This window comes from Bos taurus, chromosome 18, assembly GCF_002263795.3.
Source record: "Bos taurus isolate L1 Dominette 01449 registration number 42190680 breed Hereford chromosome 18, ARS-UCD2.0, whole genome shotgun sequence".
In the NCBI taxonomy this organism is placed as follows: Eukaryota; Metazoa; Chordata; class Mammalia; order Artiodactyla; family Bovidae; genus Bos; species Bos taurus.
The window spans coordinates 2,690,571-2,709,236 of NC_037345.1; the positions used below are offsets into that span (position 1 = coordinate 2,690,571).

The 18,666-nt window shown below is 41.1% G+C and overlaps 1 protein-coding gene and 1 pseudogene across 2 annotated transcripts in view; both read right to left on the bottom strand.

The window, feature by feature from the left end:
- CFDP1 (craniofacial development protein 1) overlaps window positions 1-18,666 on the bottom strand; it is a 104,074-nt gene that overhangs the window by 67,235 nt on the left and 18,173 nt on the right. Inside the window, 1 exon segment of one of the 2 annotated variants that reach the window (NM_174268.1) lies at window positions 17,174-17,293. The exons of the other annotated variant lie outside the window; for it this stretch is intronic. Coding sequence (NP_776693.1) covers window positions 17,174-17,293 — 120 coding nt within the window. 2 annotated transcript variants of the gene reach the window in all.
- Window positions 850-17,167, bottom strand: LOC132342773 (large ribosomal subunit protein eL34-like; annotated as a pseudogene).

The window sequence follows — 18,666 nt, forward strand, 5'->3', positions numbered from 1 at the left end:
CTATCTGTAGCACTTTATTTGTGATACTGTAAGATGTTACAATAGAGGGATGCTGGATCAAGGATTCAAGAAAGCTGTTATTTTACAAACTGCATGTGAGTCTACAATCTCTCAAAATAGAAAGTTTAATTAAAAAAAAAAAAAAAGGTATTGGGTTACTCATCAAAATCCAGGATTTAAGAAGCAAGTTCAGAAGCTGGAAACAATGCCCCCAAATCACACCACAGACCTAGACTGACGGTGCTGCTGTCTGGGGTCCCACACGCACTGCAGCTGCTGCCCCTACGTGGGCCCGGGAAGATCTTCCGAGTTCGCTGCCTCTGCCTCACTAGGCTGGACTGAAAATCCTGGGCAGGTATCTGACTCAAGCAGCCCAGGTTCCTGACTGAAAAGTAGCTACAAAGAACACTGGGAAATCAATGGTTTTGAATATTCGGCTCCTTGCCTCCCATGAAGTGCGGCATTTATGAAATGAGAGGGTGAGGCACCAGACAGACAAAAAGAAGCTCCACAACACCTGGTGGTAAAGATTTTCAAAACAGACATTAAGATGGAGCTGGGGGTGGGGCGGGGGAAGGCAACAAATAAGACTAATATGAGAATGAGGAAAATTCATGGATGCTTTAGAAAATGTAACAAAAAATATTCCCAGATATTTTGTTTCTGAAGAGAACAAGGAAAACCAACAAAGGGAGCAATGTAAATAGCTCAAAAGAGGGAAGAAAAACAACAGATATTTAAGATATACAGTATTTTAATGGTAAAAATCAATAGGGTTTGAATAGAAGAATCAGTTTCTTTCTGATATGAAAGAAAGTCATCAAATGTGTTTTTAAAGGTTACTGGGTATTTTCTTTTTTATTACTCAAAAATGGTTCATTTTTTATTTAGCTTTCTGACTCTGTGCTTGTGCTTTCAATACTTTCACAACGTCTTCTGCTCTTCAATAAGGAAAGCACGCTTGATCCTGTCGCAGACACATTTAGCACACAAGGAACCATCATAGGCTCGGCTGACAAGTTTCTTCGTTTTAGACAACCTCATGACAGCTTTTGGTCTCACGGCACGAACGCCTCTAAGTCAGCCTGGGCACACAACACATGCAGATTTTGGTGCTTTCCCAACCTTCTTGGTATAAAGGTAAACAATTCTATTACCAGGGGTTCGGGACGGCCTGGTTTTGTAGAGGCTGTATTGTAGGACAGCCTACGATGGAACGTCAGACGCTGCACCATCCTGAATGCCTCTAGATGCCGTTCCCCCCACCCCCTTTTTTTTTAATAGGTTACTGGGTATTTCTTCCTATGCTCAGTGTAGTCAGAAGTATTTCCTTTGAGTAACTTCAAATTCGCCAATTGTAATGACCAACTTCGTACTAGCTGCAGGGAAACATTTTTTAAAAAAGCAATACATAGTATCTGCCCTTAAAGAGGGGCTTCCCTGGTGGCTCAGGTGGTAAAGTGTCCGTCTGCAATGCAGGAGACCTGAGTTCGATCCCTGGGTTGGGAAGATCCCCTGGAGAAGGAAATGGCAACCCACTCCAGTACTCTTGCCTGGAGAATCCCATGGACAGAGGACCCTGACAGGCTACAGTCCATGGGGTCGCAAAGAGTCGGACACGACTGAGCGACTTCTCACAATGAACTTCCAGTTCAGGCAAGATGAATGTTTAATGTAACCTAAACATTCTCCAATGAAGACCTAGAAACACTAGATTTAAATATACCAAAAGACCAAACATTATTTTAAATGCATAGTTAAACCCGGCGAGAGAAAAGGGAAACGTCCAGGGTGCCAGGATCAAGGAAGGAACTGAAACCACAGTGGCAGAATATGAGCTGATCCAGTGGCTAGAGGAGCTGAATGCGGTGGGTAAGGAGTTTCAATAACTTCCGCCCTGGGTTTTGCTATCCACATGATAACAGGACTAGTCTCGGACTTGTAAAAGGTGGAAGGCTAGAACTAAAGTCTCAAATAAAACAGAAACTGTGTATCCTCAGGGAAAGGACAGACTAGGAAAAGTTCACCTAACAGCCTACAGAGCAAACAAGAAAGCTTCTCTCTGCTTGGACAGTAGGGAAAAGGTGGGGGTGGGGGGGAGTATCTCCTGAGAACTGGAACCCTGGCCTGTGATAATTAGGATTCATAATTATTCCAGTTATGATAGCTGAGTGTTCCAGAAACTTCAAAGCAAAAAAAGAAAAAAGAAAACATAAAAAGCCAGGGCACCGAGTGGAGAATTCATCTTACTTTAGAGAAATATAATTTCACTAGGCCATATGAGATCACGCCACAGACAAAACCTTAGTAAAGATGATAAAGAATACTAAACACAAAGGGCCATAACCCACTATAAGAGACAACAAATGAAATAAAGACAGCTTTAGAACTCTAAGAACTTCTGATAAAAGAACAATCAGACAGAAACTATAAAGGAAGCACACATAAAACGATGATGAATATAAAAGAAAACCTCAAAACCACATGATCCTATGAGAAAAAAACAAGCAGATTTGCAAACAAATCAAATAAAAATTGTAAAAATAAAAAGAAAACATACTTATTGAAATGAAACTCAGTGAACAAGTTAAAACAGCTTAGACATAGCTGAAGAAAAAGTAAAGAACTGGGACACTGGAAAGAGCCAAAAGACAACTCAGAGATACAGCGAGGTGAAAAATACTAGAGAAGTGAAGCGATGTGGAGGACAAAATGAAAAGACCTGACATATAGGCATTCTAAACGGTGATGATAAAATGCAAACAGACAATATTCAAAGAGACAATGCCTGAGAAATTTTCAGAACTTTCAAAAGGCATGAATTTTCAGATTTAAGAAACAAAATTAAATCTGTACCATCCACCCAGTATTGAACTGCAGAAATTCAACGTCAAAGAAAAGATCTTAAGAGTTTTATTCTCTTCAAGGCATGAATAAGGAAGAATAAAATAACTATACTTCATGGTCACATATTTAAAGGGCCATTAGTGGGACAGGAGTACAAACAGAGAGGATCTGCATCAGGACAGAGTGTGAGAGGACAGAGCTGGGCTTGAAAAATGGGCAGGATTCCCACAGATGGGAAGAGATGACGGCACCTGGGGTGGAGACAGGGAGTCTGAATAAGCTGATGGAGGAAAATATGGGGCAAAGGGAAGGACCCTTCTCTGGCTGTCAAATAGAGTAACAGAAAAATGTGTGGTTTGCTGGAACTAAAATCCATTGTTCACTAATATTAGGCTAAAGAATTTGAACTGAATAGTAGGCAAAAATAATCAAATTTTTGAGCAAGTGATAGGATCTAAATTGAACCATTGCCCAAAATCTCTTATTCCAGCAATGGCATCCAGGGTGGATACAGGAAGGGAGACTGCAGTCTCTTAAGTAAATTTAGGAACCAATTATAATAATCCAAGCTATTCAAAGACTTCAGAAAATATTTCAATTACAAGACAGATGATGAAGAAAGACCCAGAAAAGAGGCAATGTCAGTGAAGATGAAATATAGACAGAAGGCACGAAGAGAGAGAAGGAAAGAATATAAATGAATATTCAGAACATTCTGAAGGTGGAATTAAAAGGACTTAATGGAAAGTTATGACCAACCTAGATAGCATATTGAACAGCAGAGACATTACTTTGCCAACAAAGGTCCGTCTAGTCAAGGCTACGGTTTTTCCAGTGGTCATGTATGGATGTGAGAGTTGGACTGTGAAGAAAGCTGAGTGCCGAAGAATTGATGCTTTTGAACTGTGGTGTTGGAGAAGACTCTTGAGAGTCCCTTGGACTGCAAGGAGATCCAACCAGTCCATTCTGAAGGAGATCAGCCCTGGGATTTCTTTGGAAGGAATGATGCTAAAGCTGAAACTCCAGTACTTTGGCCACCTCATGCGAAGAGTTGACTCATTGGAAAAGGCTCTGATGCTGGGAGGGATTGGGGGGAGGAGGAGAAGGGGACGACAGAGGATGAGATGGCTGGATGGCATCACCGACTCGATGGACGTGAGTCTGAGTGAACTCTGGGAGTTGGTGATGGACAGGGAGGCCTGGCGTGCTGCGATTCATGGGGTTGCAAAGAGTCGGATACGACTGAGCGACTGAACTGAACTGAACTGAATGGACTGGGCAGTTGGGAGTAGGGGAAGGATAGGAAAAAAAAAGGAAAGAATTGAAGACAGCACTGAGGCTGGGATGAATGACTTAGGAAATAGTGGTGGTATAGTCTTTCTCCAGAGACAGACAAGCGGGTAGGAAAAATGGATTAGAAAGAAGCTTTAGTTTAGAAGTTCTCTCTGAGAAGCTACTTAGCTTCCCAGGCTCCATTTCTCCAGTACTGTAAAATGGAAGAATTTAGAGAAAATGAATTAAATGTTGGACCACTGTGGTGTCAAGAGGATTCAGAATAAACTTGTAGCAAGCAATGAGAAACATGGGTCTGGAGTTCAGGATAAAAGCAGTATTAGACAGACAGCGAACTACCAGCACTGAAGAGATGGTCAGAAGAAGAGGCCTTTGAACCCTGTGGACGCCCTACACACACAGAGGAGGCGGCAGTGGGAAGCTCAGAGATATGTCAGTCTTATCAGGAAGGGGCGTCCTGAGATACTGTATTGTAAGTAGATGACACACAACGCTGGGAGAAAGGAGATGTGTTCCATTTTCCATTGCCAATCAATTCCCCTAGGGATTGATAAATGTACGGAAAACAGAAGCCTTTATCCAAACTTTTCCTACTACATCTGAGAAGCACTGATCCTTCGCTTTCATTTTGATGCTGACCAAAGTCCTATTTCAAAGGAGCTTTAAAAAATACATATATAACTCCAGTTTCATAAAGACAGATACTTCAAAAGCTAAGCCTTTGTGCTGAAATTCTACCTGGCTCATTCTTCTATGATACTGTAAAACACATAGCTGATTGTCCAAGTTAGCCTAATAAGAAAGTTGGCTTCATCACAGCAAGACTGAGAAATTGAGGTCCAGATAGGTCCAACGTAAACTTAATTGGAATGACTTTCTGAAATGCTTTCAAAAACTAGGATTTCATTAACCCACAGCATATACAGAAACACAGCTGGGAAGCAGACATGATGCTTGTGGTTAATGCTCTAAAGGAAACTCCCTCAAATCTTTTCTTTGAAACTAGTTACATGAGACAAGAGTTCAAGATCAAGAGTGTTTTATACATGGGATCCTTTGGATCTTTCTAATTCTCACTTTAAATAAGACATGTCACACTTTGACTATAGAGAAACTCTTCTCTTTTGGTTCCTACCTCTTACAGTTCACCATCTCGCAAGCATCTGGGGCTAAATGATCCCAGTTTAAAGCAAAAGCCAATGCAAAGCGTGGACTGCTCTTGCTCATTCTCAAATAAGCAGCTATGAAATTGCAAGCATTTCAAATTCAAGGGAAGTCTAACTTTCAAAAGGCTGTGACATTTTTTTTATGGTCATAAGCATCCAGAATTACTATTAATATATCCAAAGATTAACACTTATTCAGAATCTCCCATTTTCTTAATGATACAGAAATATTAGCCTAGGTTAGAAATTTTAAATTATTTTGAATGACGTTTATCATAGGTTCCCTCGGATAACAGGGTTTTGGCAAGAATCCAGGGCTAGTAACTGACTACAGTTCAGTGCTGGACCTCACATCAGCCTGATTTTCAATCCCTGACCAAAATAAAGAGAACAAAGCTACTCAGCCTCTCCCATAAGAAAAACTCCCCAATCCAAATAAAAATATTTATCAAATATGAATCTTTCTATATAATCATACTGCTAAGTCACTTCAGTCGTCTCCAACTCTGTGCGACCCCAGAGACGGCAGCCCACCAGGCTCCCCTGTCCCTGGGATTCTCCAGGCAAGAACACTGGAGTGGGTTACCATTTCCTTCTCCAATGCATGACAGTGAAAAATGAAAGTGAAGTCGCTCAGTCGTGTCCGACCCTCAGCGGCCCCATGGACTGCAGCCCTCCAGGCTCCTCCGTCCATGGGATTTTCCAGGCAAGAGTACTGGAGTGGGGTGCCATTGCCTTCTCCGCTATATAATCATAACCTCCCACCAAACAGTAGCAAGATGCCTGTATCAGAACATGATCAGAATGTAAGAACCACTGGCTGCTAAGCTTAGGACAAATGACATTCTTCACTGACATGAAAACATTTGGGAATAGTGACTTCCACCACTAAGGACATAAAGAGAGAAGTAACACATAGCATTTTAAAGAATCTATAATATACTGCAGTCCCTAAACTGGCTCACAATTGCTCTCAGCGTTCATAAAACTCAGGTTTTTATCTGAACTCTTAAATGACTGAGAATTAATTAACTTTGATGATCTGATATGACATGGAGACAATCTATAGGTGATACCAAAATCTTAATTCTTTTTCTAACATTTGAAAAATGCACCAAAATGTAGCACTAGTTTAATCCTTGGAAGAAAAAAAAAAGTCTGTTTCTGATAAAAATTTTCAAAGGAGGGAGAATTTTAAGCCACAACACAAACCAGTAGGTTAAGAGGAATCAGTTAACATGATTGTGGAGAAATCTTTGGATACTAGTCAAGTAATGATGTGCAGAAATGCGCCCTCCAACTCACATAACACTGGAGATTTCAAACTGTTGTTGCCTATTTGGCAGCATCTATTAGGATTTAAGGTGCATACATTTGACTCAGCAATTCCACTTATAAGAAATCTGTCTTCCAGAAATAACAGCATGAGAAGATTAAAAAAAAAAAAGTATGTACAAGGATTACTACAGAACTATTCATAAGTGCAAAATCTGGAAAACTAAAAGTTCACCAATAAGGGAATGGTTGGTTATTCAAATTATAGAATATTCACACAACAGAGTATCATGCAGGCATAAAGACGTGTAGATGTTTATACTGGACCTGAAAAGATATCCAAAATAAGACTGTTTAAAAATACAAGTTGAAGAAAGAATAAGTCCATTTTTGTTTTAATGTATATATATTATAATATATTAGCATAATATAGGGAAGGATTGGAATATAACTGATAACTGGCTAAAACGATTAGCCTCTGGGACTGGCAATGAAAGAACTCAAGAGAAGAAAAATCATTTTCCACTTTCTAAGCACAATGGTACAATTTAAAACAAAACAAATTCTCTAATAAAAGAAAAATGTAGAAACTATATATAAAACATAAAAATATTTCATACCAAGAGAATAATCTCATATCATTAGAGAAAAATGTACACACTTATATACCCGATCTTAGGAATGAATGTCTCTTCTGCTGGGATGTTGCCAAAGACAAACCATCTTTTCAGGGGAACTCTGCCCTCTAGTGCACACTGAAAGAAGCCAAAACACAAGAAGCAACTAAAATCAATAAATTCATGTTACAATCAAAATATTTCCACTTCGTCCCTACAGCATCACAATTCTCTTCTTAAATGAAGGCCTCTATGTATCTTTTCCAAATCAATTTCCTATTATCGCACCAAGTGAACTTCACGAGTCATAACTTCAGCTACCTACCCTTTCTATGCTTCCCTACACTCCAAGAAGCACTCAAAGCATCTTCCTTTCCTATTTCACACCAAGAGAAATTTGGCAAAATCAAGGGTATAGGAATACAGAAAAATAAAAATTTTAAAATTTGTAACACATACAGGTACCTGGCTCTTAGGCTTGTTGCCGCTTTAACTCAAGGGTAAAGGCAAAGTGTTTAAAAGGAGGTTGCTCTGTGTAATAAAGCAACTCCTTGATAGGACTTGCTAAGATCACTAGAGCTTGTTCAACTCTGGGCAACCTGAAAACCAAAAGCGACATTTCCTAGAGGCATAGTATTTGCTGTAGGGATTCAATCCCATCCTAGTGACTACAAAGGAAAAATGTCCTTACTTTGCAGTGTTTCCATGTTTGGGTTCTCATTTAGATGCATGAATTACTTGATCCAAATATCAAAAAGTCTCCCCAAAAAAGTGAAGGGTGGGGTGAAAGGAATATCATTAATCTCTCCATTCATAATTCGTTCAGTTACTAGCTTGACCTGGAACAATCTCTTCAAATCAAGAATGCACATGAGATGAGATCACCTGTAATAAATTCAAAATATTCCAAGTATTCATGGGGAAATCTTAAAAGAATTGTTTAATTTCAATTTCAAATCCACTTATCCTATACCTGCAACAACTGTAGAGTATAACTAAAATAAAATTTAAGAATAAGCTAAAACCAAATGAAGCAGAATATAAGCATCCATTGAAGAACATGTAGGTGAAAGTCGGTACAGGGTTTTCTTGCCCCAACGAAAAGCAGCATTCTGGAGCTGATAAGTAAAGTAACAGCAGTACCAGTGAGGCTGATAGAATCAATCATTTCCTCTTAAAAGCTGTTTCTAGATAGTCCTACTCTGGAACAAAGGGTTGCAAGAAGAAATGACCTTAAAACAAGCCAGACAAGGATATCTCCTACTTGGGTCCCCTGGAAGCTGGGAGGGGGGTCCTCACATAAGCTTTCTGCAATGTAAAATTCAGACCTCAGTAGGAGTCCACTGCTGCTGTTGTTCAGTCGCCAAGTTGTATCCGACTCTTTTCGACCCCACGGACTGTGGCACGCCAGACTTCCCTGTCCTTCATGACCTCCTGGAGTTTGCTCAAACTCATGTCCATTGAGTCGGTGATGTCATCCAACCATGTCATCCTCTGTCGCCCCCTTCTCCTCTTGCCTTCGATCTTTCCCAGCATCAATCAGCCTCTTTTCCAAGGAGTAGGCTCTTCACATCAGGTAGCCCTAAAGTATTGGAGCTTTAGCATCAGTCCTTCCAATGAATATTCAGGGTTGATACCCTTTAGGATTGACTGGTTTGATCTCCTTGCTGTCCAAGGGACTCTTAAGAGGCTTCTCCAGTGTCACAATTTGAAAGCATCAATTCTTCAGCGCTCAGCCTTCTTTATGGTCCAACTCTCACATCCCATACATACATGACTACTGGAAAAACCACAGCCTTGACCATACAGACCTTTGTCGGCAAAGAGGTATCTTTGCTTTCTAAACAAACCTGGAACTCATTTTTAAAATGTGTTAGCTCCTTCAATTTCATGAGATAAGGCTGAGATTAAAATATAATACAGGAAACCCGACTAGTCATGGTTAATGAGGAAAAGGCTTACAAAGGAAACGGGATTAAATAGTCATCTCACTTCCTTCAAAAATAACAAAACACAAAATAGCCTTAAAGGGTCCTTCATCAGTTATAAAGCTGAAGAGATACTTTTAACAAAAAAGGTCAATTAGGAAAATAAGAAGGAGTGGTTGTAAGGCACAGTGGCTGAGAGTTCAGGTTTTGGTCTCAAGTAGACCTAGACTTGAATCCAGGCTTCACCATCCAACAACTATGCACTTTTAACAGTTTCAGTTTCCTGTTCTGTGAAATGGGCACAAAGTTAGTACCTGTCTCTTGAAGTGTCCATGGGGAGTAAATGAAATAATACATGTACATTTAGGACTGTGTCTTAAATCTGGTAAACTATCAATAAACAGAAACTACTTATTCTTTTAAAGCAGATAAACATTTAACCTACAATCTGAGAAGGCAGTAAGTCTGATACTTAATCTAGAAGACAAGTTGGTTCCAAAAGGTAATTAACTTGAGCATTAAGGAGGAACACGGGGTTCAAGCATGTGAGAATCACCTGACTGCAGGGACCTGGCAGGCAGCAACACTGAGGAGAGAGAACGGGAATGGGCACAACCCATCGGCTCTGCTCCAGTTCCTTCCCGCTGTCAGGAAAGAGTGGGGGCAGGGGTACAACTTATTTCTGAAGAAAAGCCAATAATCCACCTATGCCAACTCTCCTGATTTTTAAATACTGGTCAAATAAAACATCCAAGGACAGATCTGATTCATCAACTGTCAGTTTGTGAATGTCTACCCTGGAGGAGTCTCCAACCGGAAAATGAAGGACCCCAGCTCCCTAAAACAGTATGTCACAAAGGGGACACTACTGGCATTTTGGAAAAGAAAATTCTCTGCATAAACTGTCCTAAGCACTGCAGGATATTCAGTACCCCTGAACCCCACCCACTAAGTACCAATGGTCTCAAGTCATGTGGCACCAAAATCTCCCTCTCACCACATGTTCCTGAACACCTCCTACTGGCAGAACCACATCCACTAAGAGCAACAAAGTTACATTCAAACATTAATGGAAAAGTCATGAAACTCATCTATTTACAAACAGTAATAAAATAAGGGGAGGGCCAGCCCTGAGTCAGCTGAAGTAAAACCCCAAATTATCATCAAACAGGAAATCTCACTAAGTAGAAAGCTTAGAGCTGGCTGTGGGAACAAACCAAAAGTCTTAACCTCTCTCCTTACATCCAACATGAACTATGACAAAAGGAAATTGCTTTACCTTTTATCTAGCCATTTCTTTTATAATGTTACTGGACATTACAGCTTTCCACCAGTCTCTTTTTCCTACAGCAGAGCTTATATATAGAACTACACATGCTTTAAAAGAAATCACGGTCAAAGGAACCTCTTGGTAACACGTGAATTCTCCTCTTATGGCTCCTTGTCCTATCCAAAACTGTGTCCAACTTACCACATGACCCAGAAATTTCATACCCAGGTTCATACACATATCCCTACAAAAACTTGTACATGAATGTCTGTGTGTGCTTAGTCACTAAAGCAGGGGGCACGGGTTCCATCCTTGGTTAGGGAACTAAGATCCCACATGCTACACAGTGCAGCCAAAAAAACCAACACACATCATGCTAGTCAAAGAAGCCAGACACAAAGCAAGAAATGCTGTATGACTCCATTTATATGAAATGTCCAAACAGGCAAATCGAGACAAAGAGATAGATTAGTGGTTTCCTGGCGGTGGGGAAGAGAGAGGTGTATAAAAATGGAGATAGACAGCATTTTGGGGGAAGTGCTAAAAACTACGTAGAAGGCAATGGCACCCCACTCCAGTGCTCTTGCCTGGAAAATCCATGGACGGAGGAGCCTGGTGGGCTGCAGTCCATGGGGTCGTTAAGAGTTGGACATGACTGAGCAACTTTACTTTCACTTTTCTCTTTCATGCATTGGAGAAGGAAATGGCAACCCACTCCAGTGTTCTTGCCTGGAGAATCCCAGGGATGGCAGAGCCTGGTGGGCTGCCGTCTCTGGGGTCGCACAGAGTCGGACACGGCTGAAGCAACTTAGCAGTAGCAGTACTTAGTAGTACTGCAGCAGCAGCAGCAGTAGCAGCTAACTAAAGAATGGCATAACTTAATTGGTAAATAAATACAGTTCACTATAGCTATTTTTTAAAGAGAGATAAGGTACATCCAATTTTAAACTATTAAACTAATACTGTTTGTTCTCTTAAAAACGAATATGAAAGATATCACAGGTCATGTCTAGAATGTCCACTTTCTTCAAATGAACTTAATTATAATAATTAATTATATATAAATTAGAAATATGTCAATAAAATATTTATAAATATATATAAATTATAAATATATAGTTAATTGTATAATTATATAATTATAATTAATAATAATAATTATAATAATTACCAATAAGCACTTACTTATGATATTTATTCTTTTGAAACAAGCTGATTCTCTTCTTCCAGGAATGGCCCTTCTCTGGCATTCAGTAACCTCGTCATGTATACCTACTCACGGGCCCACAGGCGCGTGCCACCTGATCAGGCATTTCCCAAGAGCATCAAACCTGGAGGTGGAGTCAGATTTCTGAGACAACCTGTCTTTTTTTTTTTTTTTTTGCTATTGATGTAAATATATTTTCTGTGAATAATTTGGAGGTCAAAATTTGGAGATCAATAATGAGATTCAGGGAGAAGGCAATGGCACCCCACTCCAGTACTCTTGCCTGGAAAATCCCATGGACAGAGGAGCCTGGTAGGCTGCAGTCCATGGGGTCGCTAATAGTCGGACACGACTGAGGGACTTCACTTTCACTTTTCACTTTCATGCATTGGAGAAGGAAATGGTAACCCACTCCAGTGTTCTTGCCTGGAGAATCCCAGGGACGAGGGAGCCTGCTGGGCTGTCGTCTATGGGGTCGCACAGAGTCGGACATGACTGAAGCGACTTAGCAGCAATGAGATTCAGATCAAAAATTAGAAACTTTTCCAACCCAGTGCTGTGTCTATGTTTGATTTTTATTTCTTGAAGTAAAATGCCCAATGATCTCTATCAAAAGACTATATATTGAAACTTAAAAGCCAACAAGGTTTTAACTCATGTCCAAGGAGTTTGGGAGAGATCAATGGCTCAGACAGATTCTGTTGTATGAAGTAAAGGTCCTGGGGATGGATGTCTCAAATACACTCAATACCAACAGGTCTTCAACCAGCAGTGTGACACTGTGAGGAATCCTCTCTCTTCTATTTTTGGGGCAAACAGTGCTAACCTGATACCACCTAGGATGATGTCTGAGACTCAACAATGAAGCCTTTTTTTTCCCCTCAACAGATCGAGATGACAACACAAAATTACACAGGAAAATGATGTCTTGAACCCTTATGTTTTACTGGTTTAGATCATTTTCAGTCTATAAAGAGGAATCTAAAACAGTAAGCCCTTAATCAAACAAGTTAATGCCTCTGGCTGGGATCATAAACTTGAAGGGCACTCATGGCTGCCCACTGTTGGAATAAAGTAAGTAGTAAATGCTGGGTTGAAGACAAGCAGTGAATGTACCAGCCCAACACCCACAAACGCTGACAGAAGCTGGATTCAACTGGTCAACAGGGCTGGAGGGGAGTGGAAGGTGAGAAGTGGACAAAGCGCTTAGAGTAACAGGACTAGGAGAATTCAGACACAGCAGGGTGAGCGCGGTGCTTCTTCTACCAATTGTAGAGTTAACTGTCGTCTCTGATTCCTGCCTCCAGTGAAAACTCGATGTTTGGTTTACTCTATCCCCAAAGTATAAACTTTGGATTTTTTAAGCCAAAGCAGTGTACTATTTTAAACATGTGGAGGAAATGCATTTTCAGTTACAAACATTTGCTCCTGTGATTCTAGCAAAGGATGTGGGACAGGATGTTTTACTCTCCTGCTCTGGTTTTCCTGTATTGCTTAAATCTGTTTAGAGAGGAGAGAAATAAACAAACAATGTGTTTCTGCTGGGCAACCTCTATTAACTGAAACAATTCCAACACTGAAAAAAAATTTTACTATGTTAAATAAATTTCATTTAATAAATTTGGTATCTCCTGTAGACTCTTCTGAAGACTTTCCACACCATGTGTGTGCAGCCTGCAGCACATACTGATGTCTGCACTGATAAAATGCTGTTAGACACCTCAGATCAACTGAATTCCTTTTGACCCTGTCTTTTCCCAAGCACAACGACCACTGTGGACATTTTTTGAGATAAATCTCAGAAAAATGATCATGTCAACTTTGAAGGTCATCTGCTGGATTTATTGAGAAATCCAAAGTCCATGTATCATTAATGAAATGTGTCTCTGTTTTTATGTACAAACTGTGAGGACTTTTTTACTCAGTCAGACATATCCTTGTAATCTTGTTATGTTTCATTATAGCTTTCAAAGAAGCTCAGGTTCCACCCCGTCACGAAGGAGTGAGTTCATTAATCTGCTGAAGGATGCGTCACTGGCTGACCCGTCTGGATGCCTCTGCATCCGTCTCCACACTGCTCCTTGCCCCAGATGCTGTCCTGTATGGGTGTATCAACAAGAGACTCTCTACTTGATCCAGTCTTAGGCTCCTTTGAAACCTCTTCTCCATGACGTCTCAAACTTGGCCCCTCTCCTCACTGGGCTTGCAGAGCTCAATTTTAGCAAGAATCCTGCTAAATCAGGTTAAACAGCATCACCCACCCTTGACAGCTGATCACGCTCAGTATCTGAACAGTTTCCTCATTTGCCACCTTTGACATGTAAGTCCTTGGCCCGGCTGCAACAAGAGCCCTGTTGGGTCAGTGAGCCAGAACCCTCTCGCCGCTGCTGTCGCCCTCGGCACTGGCCCATCCACAGACCATCCTCCCAGCCCTCATCTGCTCCCTGGCCACAAATCCCAGCTCTTTGCTGCATGCAAAGTCAAGCCTGAAAACTATGAGGTACACATGAGTCAGAATGGTCATCATCGCAAAATCGACAAACAACAAATGCTGCAGAAGTGTGGAGAAAAGCAAACCACCCTGCACTGTTGGTAGGAATGTAAACTGATACAGCCACTATGGAGAACAGCAGAGCTTTCTTAAAAGACTAAAAATAGACCTACCGTGTGACCCAGCAATCCCCCCATTGAGCATACACCCAGAGAAAACCATAATTCAGAAAGACACACGCACCCCAAGTGTTCACTGCCGCATTATTTACAATAGCCAGGACATGGAAACAACCTGCATGTCCGTCAACAGAGGAATGGATAAAGCAAACGGGGCACATCTATACAACGGGACATTACTCAGGCAGAAAAAGAAAAGTGAAGCCGAGTCCTGTGTAGAGATGTCTATGGACCTAGAGACTGTCATACACAATGAAGTTAAGTCAGAAAAACAAATACCGTGTATTAACACATATATGTGAAATCTGAAAAAATGGTATAGATGATTTTATTTACAAAGCACAGATAGAAACACAGATGCAGAGAACGAATGTAGAGGATACCAAGGGGTAAAGGCAGGGACAGGATGAACTGGGAGAATGGGACTGACATATACACACCAGGAACTGAACCCGGGTCTCCCGCATTGCAGGCAGATGCTTTACCGTCTGAGCCACCAGGGAAGCCCCCCATATACACACTATGACACTATGCATAAAATAGGTAATGAGAACCTCCTCTACAGCACCAGGCACTCTACTCAGTGCTCTGTGGTGACCTAAATAGGCAGTAAACCCAAAGGAGAGGGGATATATGTATACGTATAACTGATTCACTTTGCTGTACAGCAGAAATTAACACAACATGGTAAAGCCAATGAACTCCAAAAAAAATTTAAAAAATAAAAGTTAAGCCTGATCTTTCTCCCCTACTGTGACAGTTGTTAATACCTACTGCAATAAGCCTGAATAAATCTTCCTTGCATTTTAACAAGTAGAGGATAATTTTTTCTTTCATGAGCCTCATTGACCAATGGAGTCCCCAGCAGAGAAAGGATGGAGGGAGGAGTGGGATATTTGGTTATTTATTCCCCTGGATGATCCATCGCTCAAGCGAAGCCCTCAGCTCCTGACAGGAGATCCTCCTTATCCTCACCGCCACAGGCTGCTCCCTGCCGCGCCCCTCAGGTCGAGGGGTGGCGATGGAGCCTCATTATTGCCAACCCCAGGGATGCTGCACTCTCACTATCTGTGCAGTCTTTCATTGCACTGTAAGTTCCTAAAATCTCCTAGAGGTGTCCCAGTTTGAGGATGCCATCTGTTTCCTTCTGGTTCCTACTAAAACATAGCAGATTTCTTATCTTTGAAAGGTTAGTAGCTCTTTCTAAGAAAGCATGGCATGAATACAGAATACAGTGAGATTTTCATGACTGACTCTGACTTAAACAAGCTGACCTTGCCAAGATGCCCCTTCTCCCTCCTCCGGTTATCTTTAGAACTATGGTAACCCTATTTTCTGAAACACACTGTTTCCAAGTAGAATCTCTATTTTAAGAAACACCCAAGGAAGCTAGAAATAAAAATTATGCTACTTGAAACTAACTATGCTAGAAATCTAAGGCAGAAGAAACTCTGACTTTATTTCTATCCAGCACTTAATCCACAGTAACATTCACAGTAACACTTTCAATAAATGCAAGAGGCATTGTTTAATAATACCAGATACAAGCCTGTTGACCCAGAGATAAGCCTGCAGAATGCTAATTCTATTATGTAGTCTAGAGCAGTATTAGTTAAATACAGGTTGTAAGAGATTTTGAAATTGATTGAATGGGTCATAACATTCTTCCAAAAGACATATACTACACAAAATAATTACATAATAATAGACATAAAATAGAAGTCACCATACATATCTATATTTATGGGTAGACTAAGTCATAATGTAGGGCTTCCCTGGTGGCTCAGACAGTAAAGAACCTGCCTGCAATGAGGGAGACCTGGGTTCGATACCGGGGTTGGGAAGATTCCCTGGAGAAGGGAAAGTAGAAGAGAATTCCACTCCAGTAATCTGGCCTAGAAAATTCCATGGACAGAGGAACCTGGCAGGCTACAGTCCATGGGGTTGCAAAGAGTCGGACACGACTAAGCAACTTTCACTTCACTTAAGTCATAACGTAAGATGTATTTCTTAGTGTGAGTGGCAGTCAATAAAGTCTGAAAGCCACTGGTCTGCAGAGAACCCCTCTCAGACAATATAATAACTAGAAAGCTAAAAGCATGTTGTTTTAGCTTAGAGCCTCCTATTTTTATCTCAGCTCTCAGGAAAAAAAAAAAGCAGAAAACAAAACTTCACCGTTTTAGGGGAAAGGATGAAGCAAAAACTGAAAGGTCAGCAAGTCAACTATAGGTGACAGCTTCTCTCAAGAAGAGAGCGAGCTCTGCTCGGGAGTCAAGGTGGTCAGCGCTGTGACGGGAGTGAGTGGCCCATGTTCGCCGCTCTCGAGGCGAGTGCCCTGACTCCCACTTAACTGTCACCTTTACTTCTTACACGCAGATTAAGAAGAAAGAAATTTTTCCTTCTTCCAAGGAAAGAATTCTAGTCTTCAGCTCAAACTAACTCATGTACTATGGAAACCATGAAGGGAGAAACACTGTTAAGTTTTTGACAATGTGCTAATAAAATTATTTGTAAGTCAGCCTTGACCTTTTTTTGTTCCTAGGAGATCCTTAGGAAGGAAGTATTCAACTCAAATCTTTATTACATGTTATGATGAACTGCTGACATTTACATTCAAAAATCATTTTTTTAAGTGTGAAGTCTACTATATGTTCACCTCTGTGGCCAACACTGTAAACCAGGACTTTGCTCAGAATCAAACAAGAAGCCTGCATCCTCCATTCTGCAAGTATTGTTCTCTGCATCCTCCATTTTGGCAGGTATTTCAGCAAAGACAGAACAGCAGCAGCATTCCTGCTCTCAGGAAAGCAGCCACGAGAGCTACAGGCAAGGCGCCCTTGTTGTGAAAACAGCTTCTCCAACGTGCCAGGTGCGTCTCGGCCTGAGACTAGACTACTCACCCTGACCCGGCAGGAAGTGATGGCACTGCTGGAGGGACGTTAGACTGGGGTTTTTCCTTCTCATTTTGCTTGAAGAAGGATTTGGCTTCTTTAGATGTGGCATCCACTTCCTTAATCACCCTGTACCAAGGGACGACACCAAGTTTACAAGTGGAAGAAAAGGAGAGAAACAAAATCTAATAAAAAAGGCATAAAGAACCAAGGAAAAAATCACTGGGCTTTCTGTAAACTCTGGCTGCTGAGCGTTATGGTTAAAATTTACTTCAACAGTTCTAGACAGACATTAGCCCTTATTAATTCAAAAAAGGAAACAGCAGCAGATGGAAGTCTGCTGTCTCTCAAACCCCCTCCATTTCTTCTGTCACATGACCGTCACCCTGAATCAGAGCCCACGTGAGATCACCAAGGTGAAGACTGAAGGGCTCTCCCACTGCACCTCACGTGCACATTAGTGCTCACGCTTAAGTCAAAGTGGGAACAGGGACGTGGAGTAATTGGGAGAAACACACTGGCATTATTTCAGGAGAAAAGCAACAGTATAAACAATTGGGATACTCTAAAGAAGGCTCCTGTTCTGTACCTAAAACAACCCAAAGATGAAACAAAATTCCTTAAAACTAGCTACATAGATAGTGATTTAGGAGTGAAAGAAAGTTACCCGATTGAGAACCCTGTCCAATTTCAAATCTGAGAAAACTGCCCTCAATAAAACTGACTCCTAAAGGATCAAATGAATATATGAATTTGATGCCAGAAATTTCAGATAAAGAGGGGAAATGCCTTATGTCTGCCTTGGGGTTCCCAAAACGTCTGAGGAATTTTGTTTAACTGCAATCCGTCTGTTGGAGGGTCCAAGATTATGGTGTTATTCTGAGTGTTCAAACAGGTCATTCACAATAATGACAGACAAACCCTATATTCCAGATTTGCAAAGAACAGAAGTCCTTATCTTTTCTTTTTCCTTCTAGGCTTCTTGGGACTAGAACCAAATTTTCATATTAAGAACTATCTCACTCCTGCACCCGGTACTATTTCACCATCACAGGTAACACAAAATGAGAGTTTTACATTTAAGAACCTTTGGGGCTTCCCTGGTGGTCCAGTGGCTAGGGCTCCATGCTCTCAATGCAGGGGGCTGAACATTGATCCCTGGGCAGGGAACTGGATCCCACGTGCCACAGCTAAAAGATCTCACATCCTGCAACTGTGTGGATCACAACAAACTGTGGAAAATTATTAGATGGGAATACCAGATCACCTTACCTGTCTCCTGAGAAACCTGTACGCAGGTCAAGAAGCAACAGTTAGAACATGGAACAACGGATTGGTTCAAAACTGGGAAAGGAGTACATCAAGACTGTATACTGTCATCCTGCTTATTTAACTTATATGCAGAGTCTGTATGTGTGCTCAGTTGCTCAGTCGTGTCTGACTCTTTGCAACCCACGTTGCCCGCCAGGCTACTCTATCCATGGGAATTCTCGAGGCAAGAA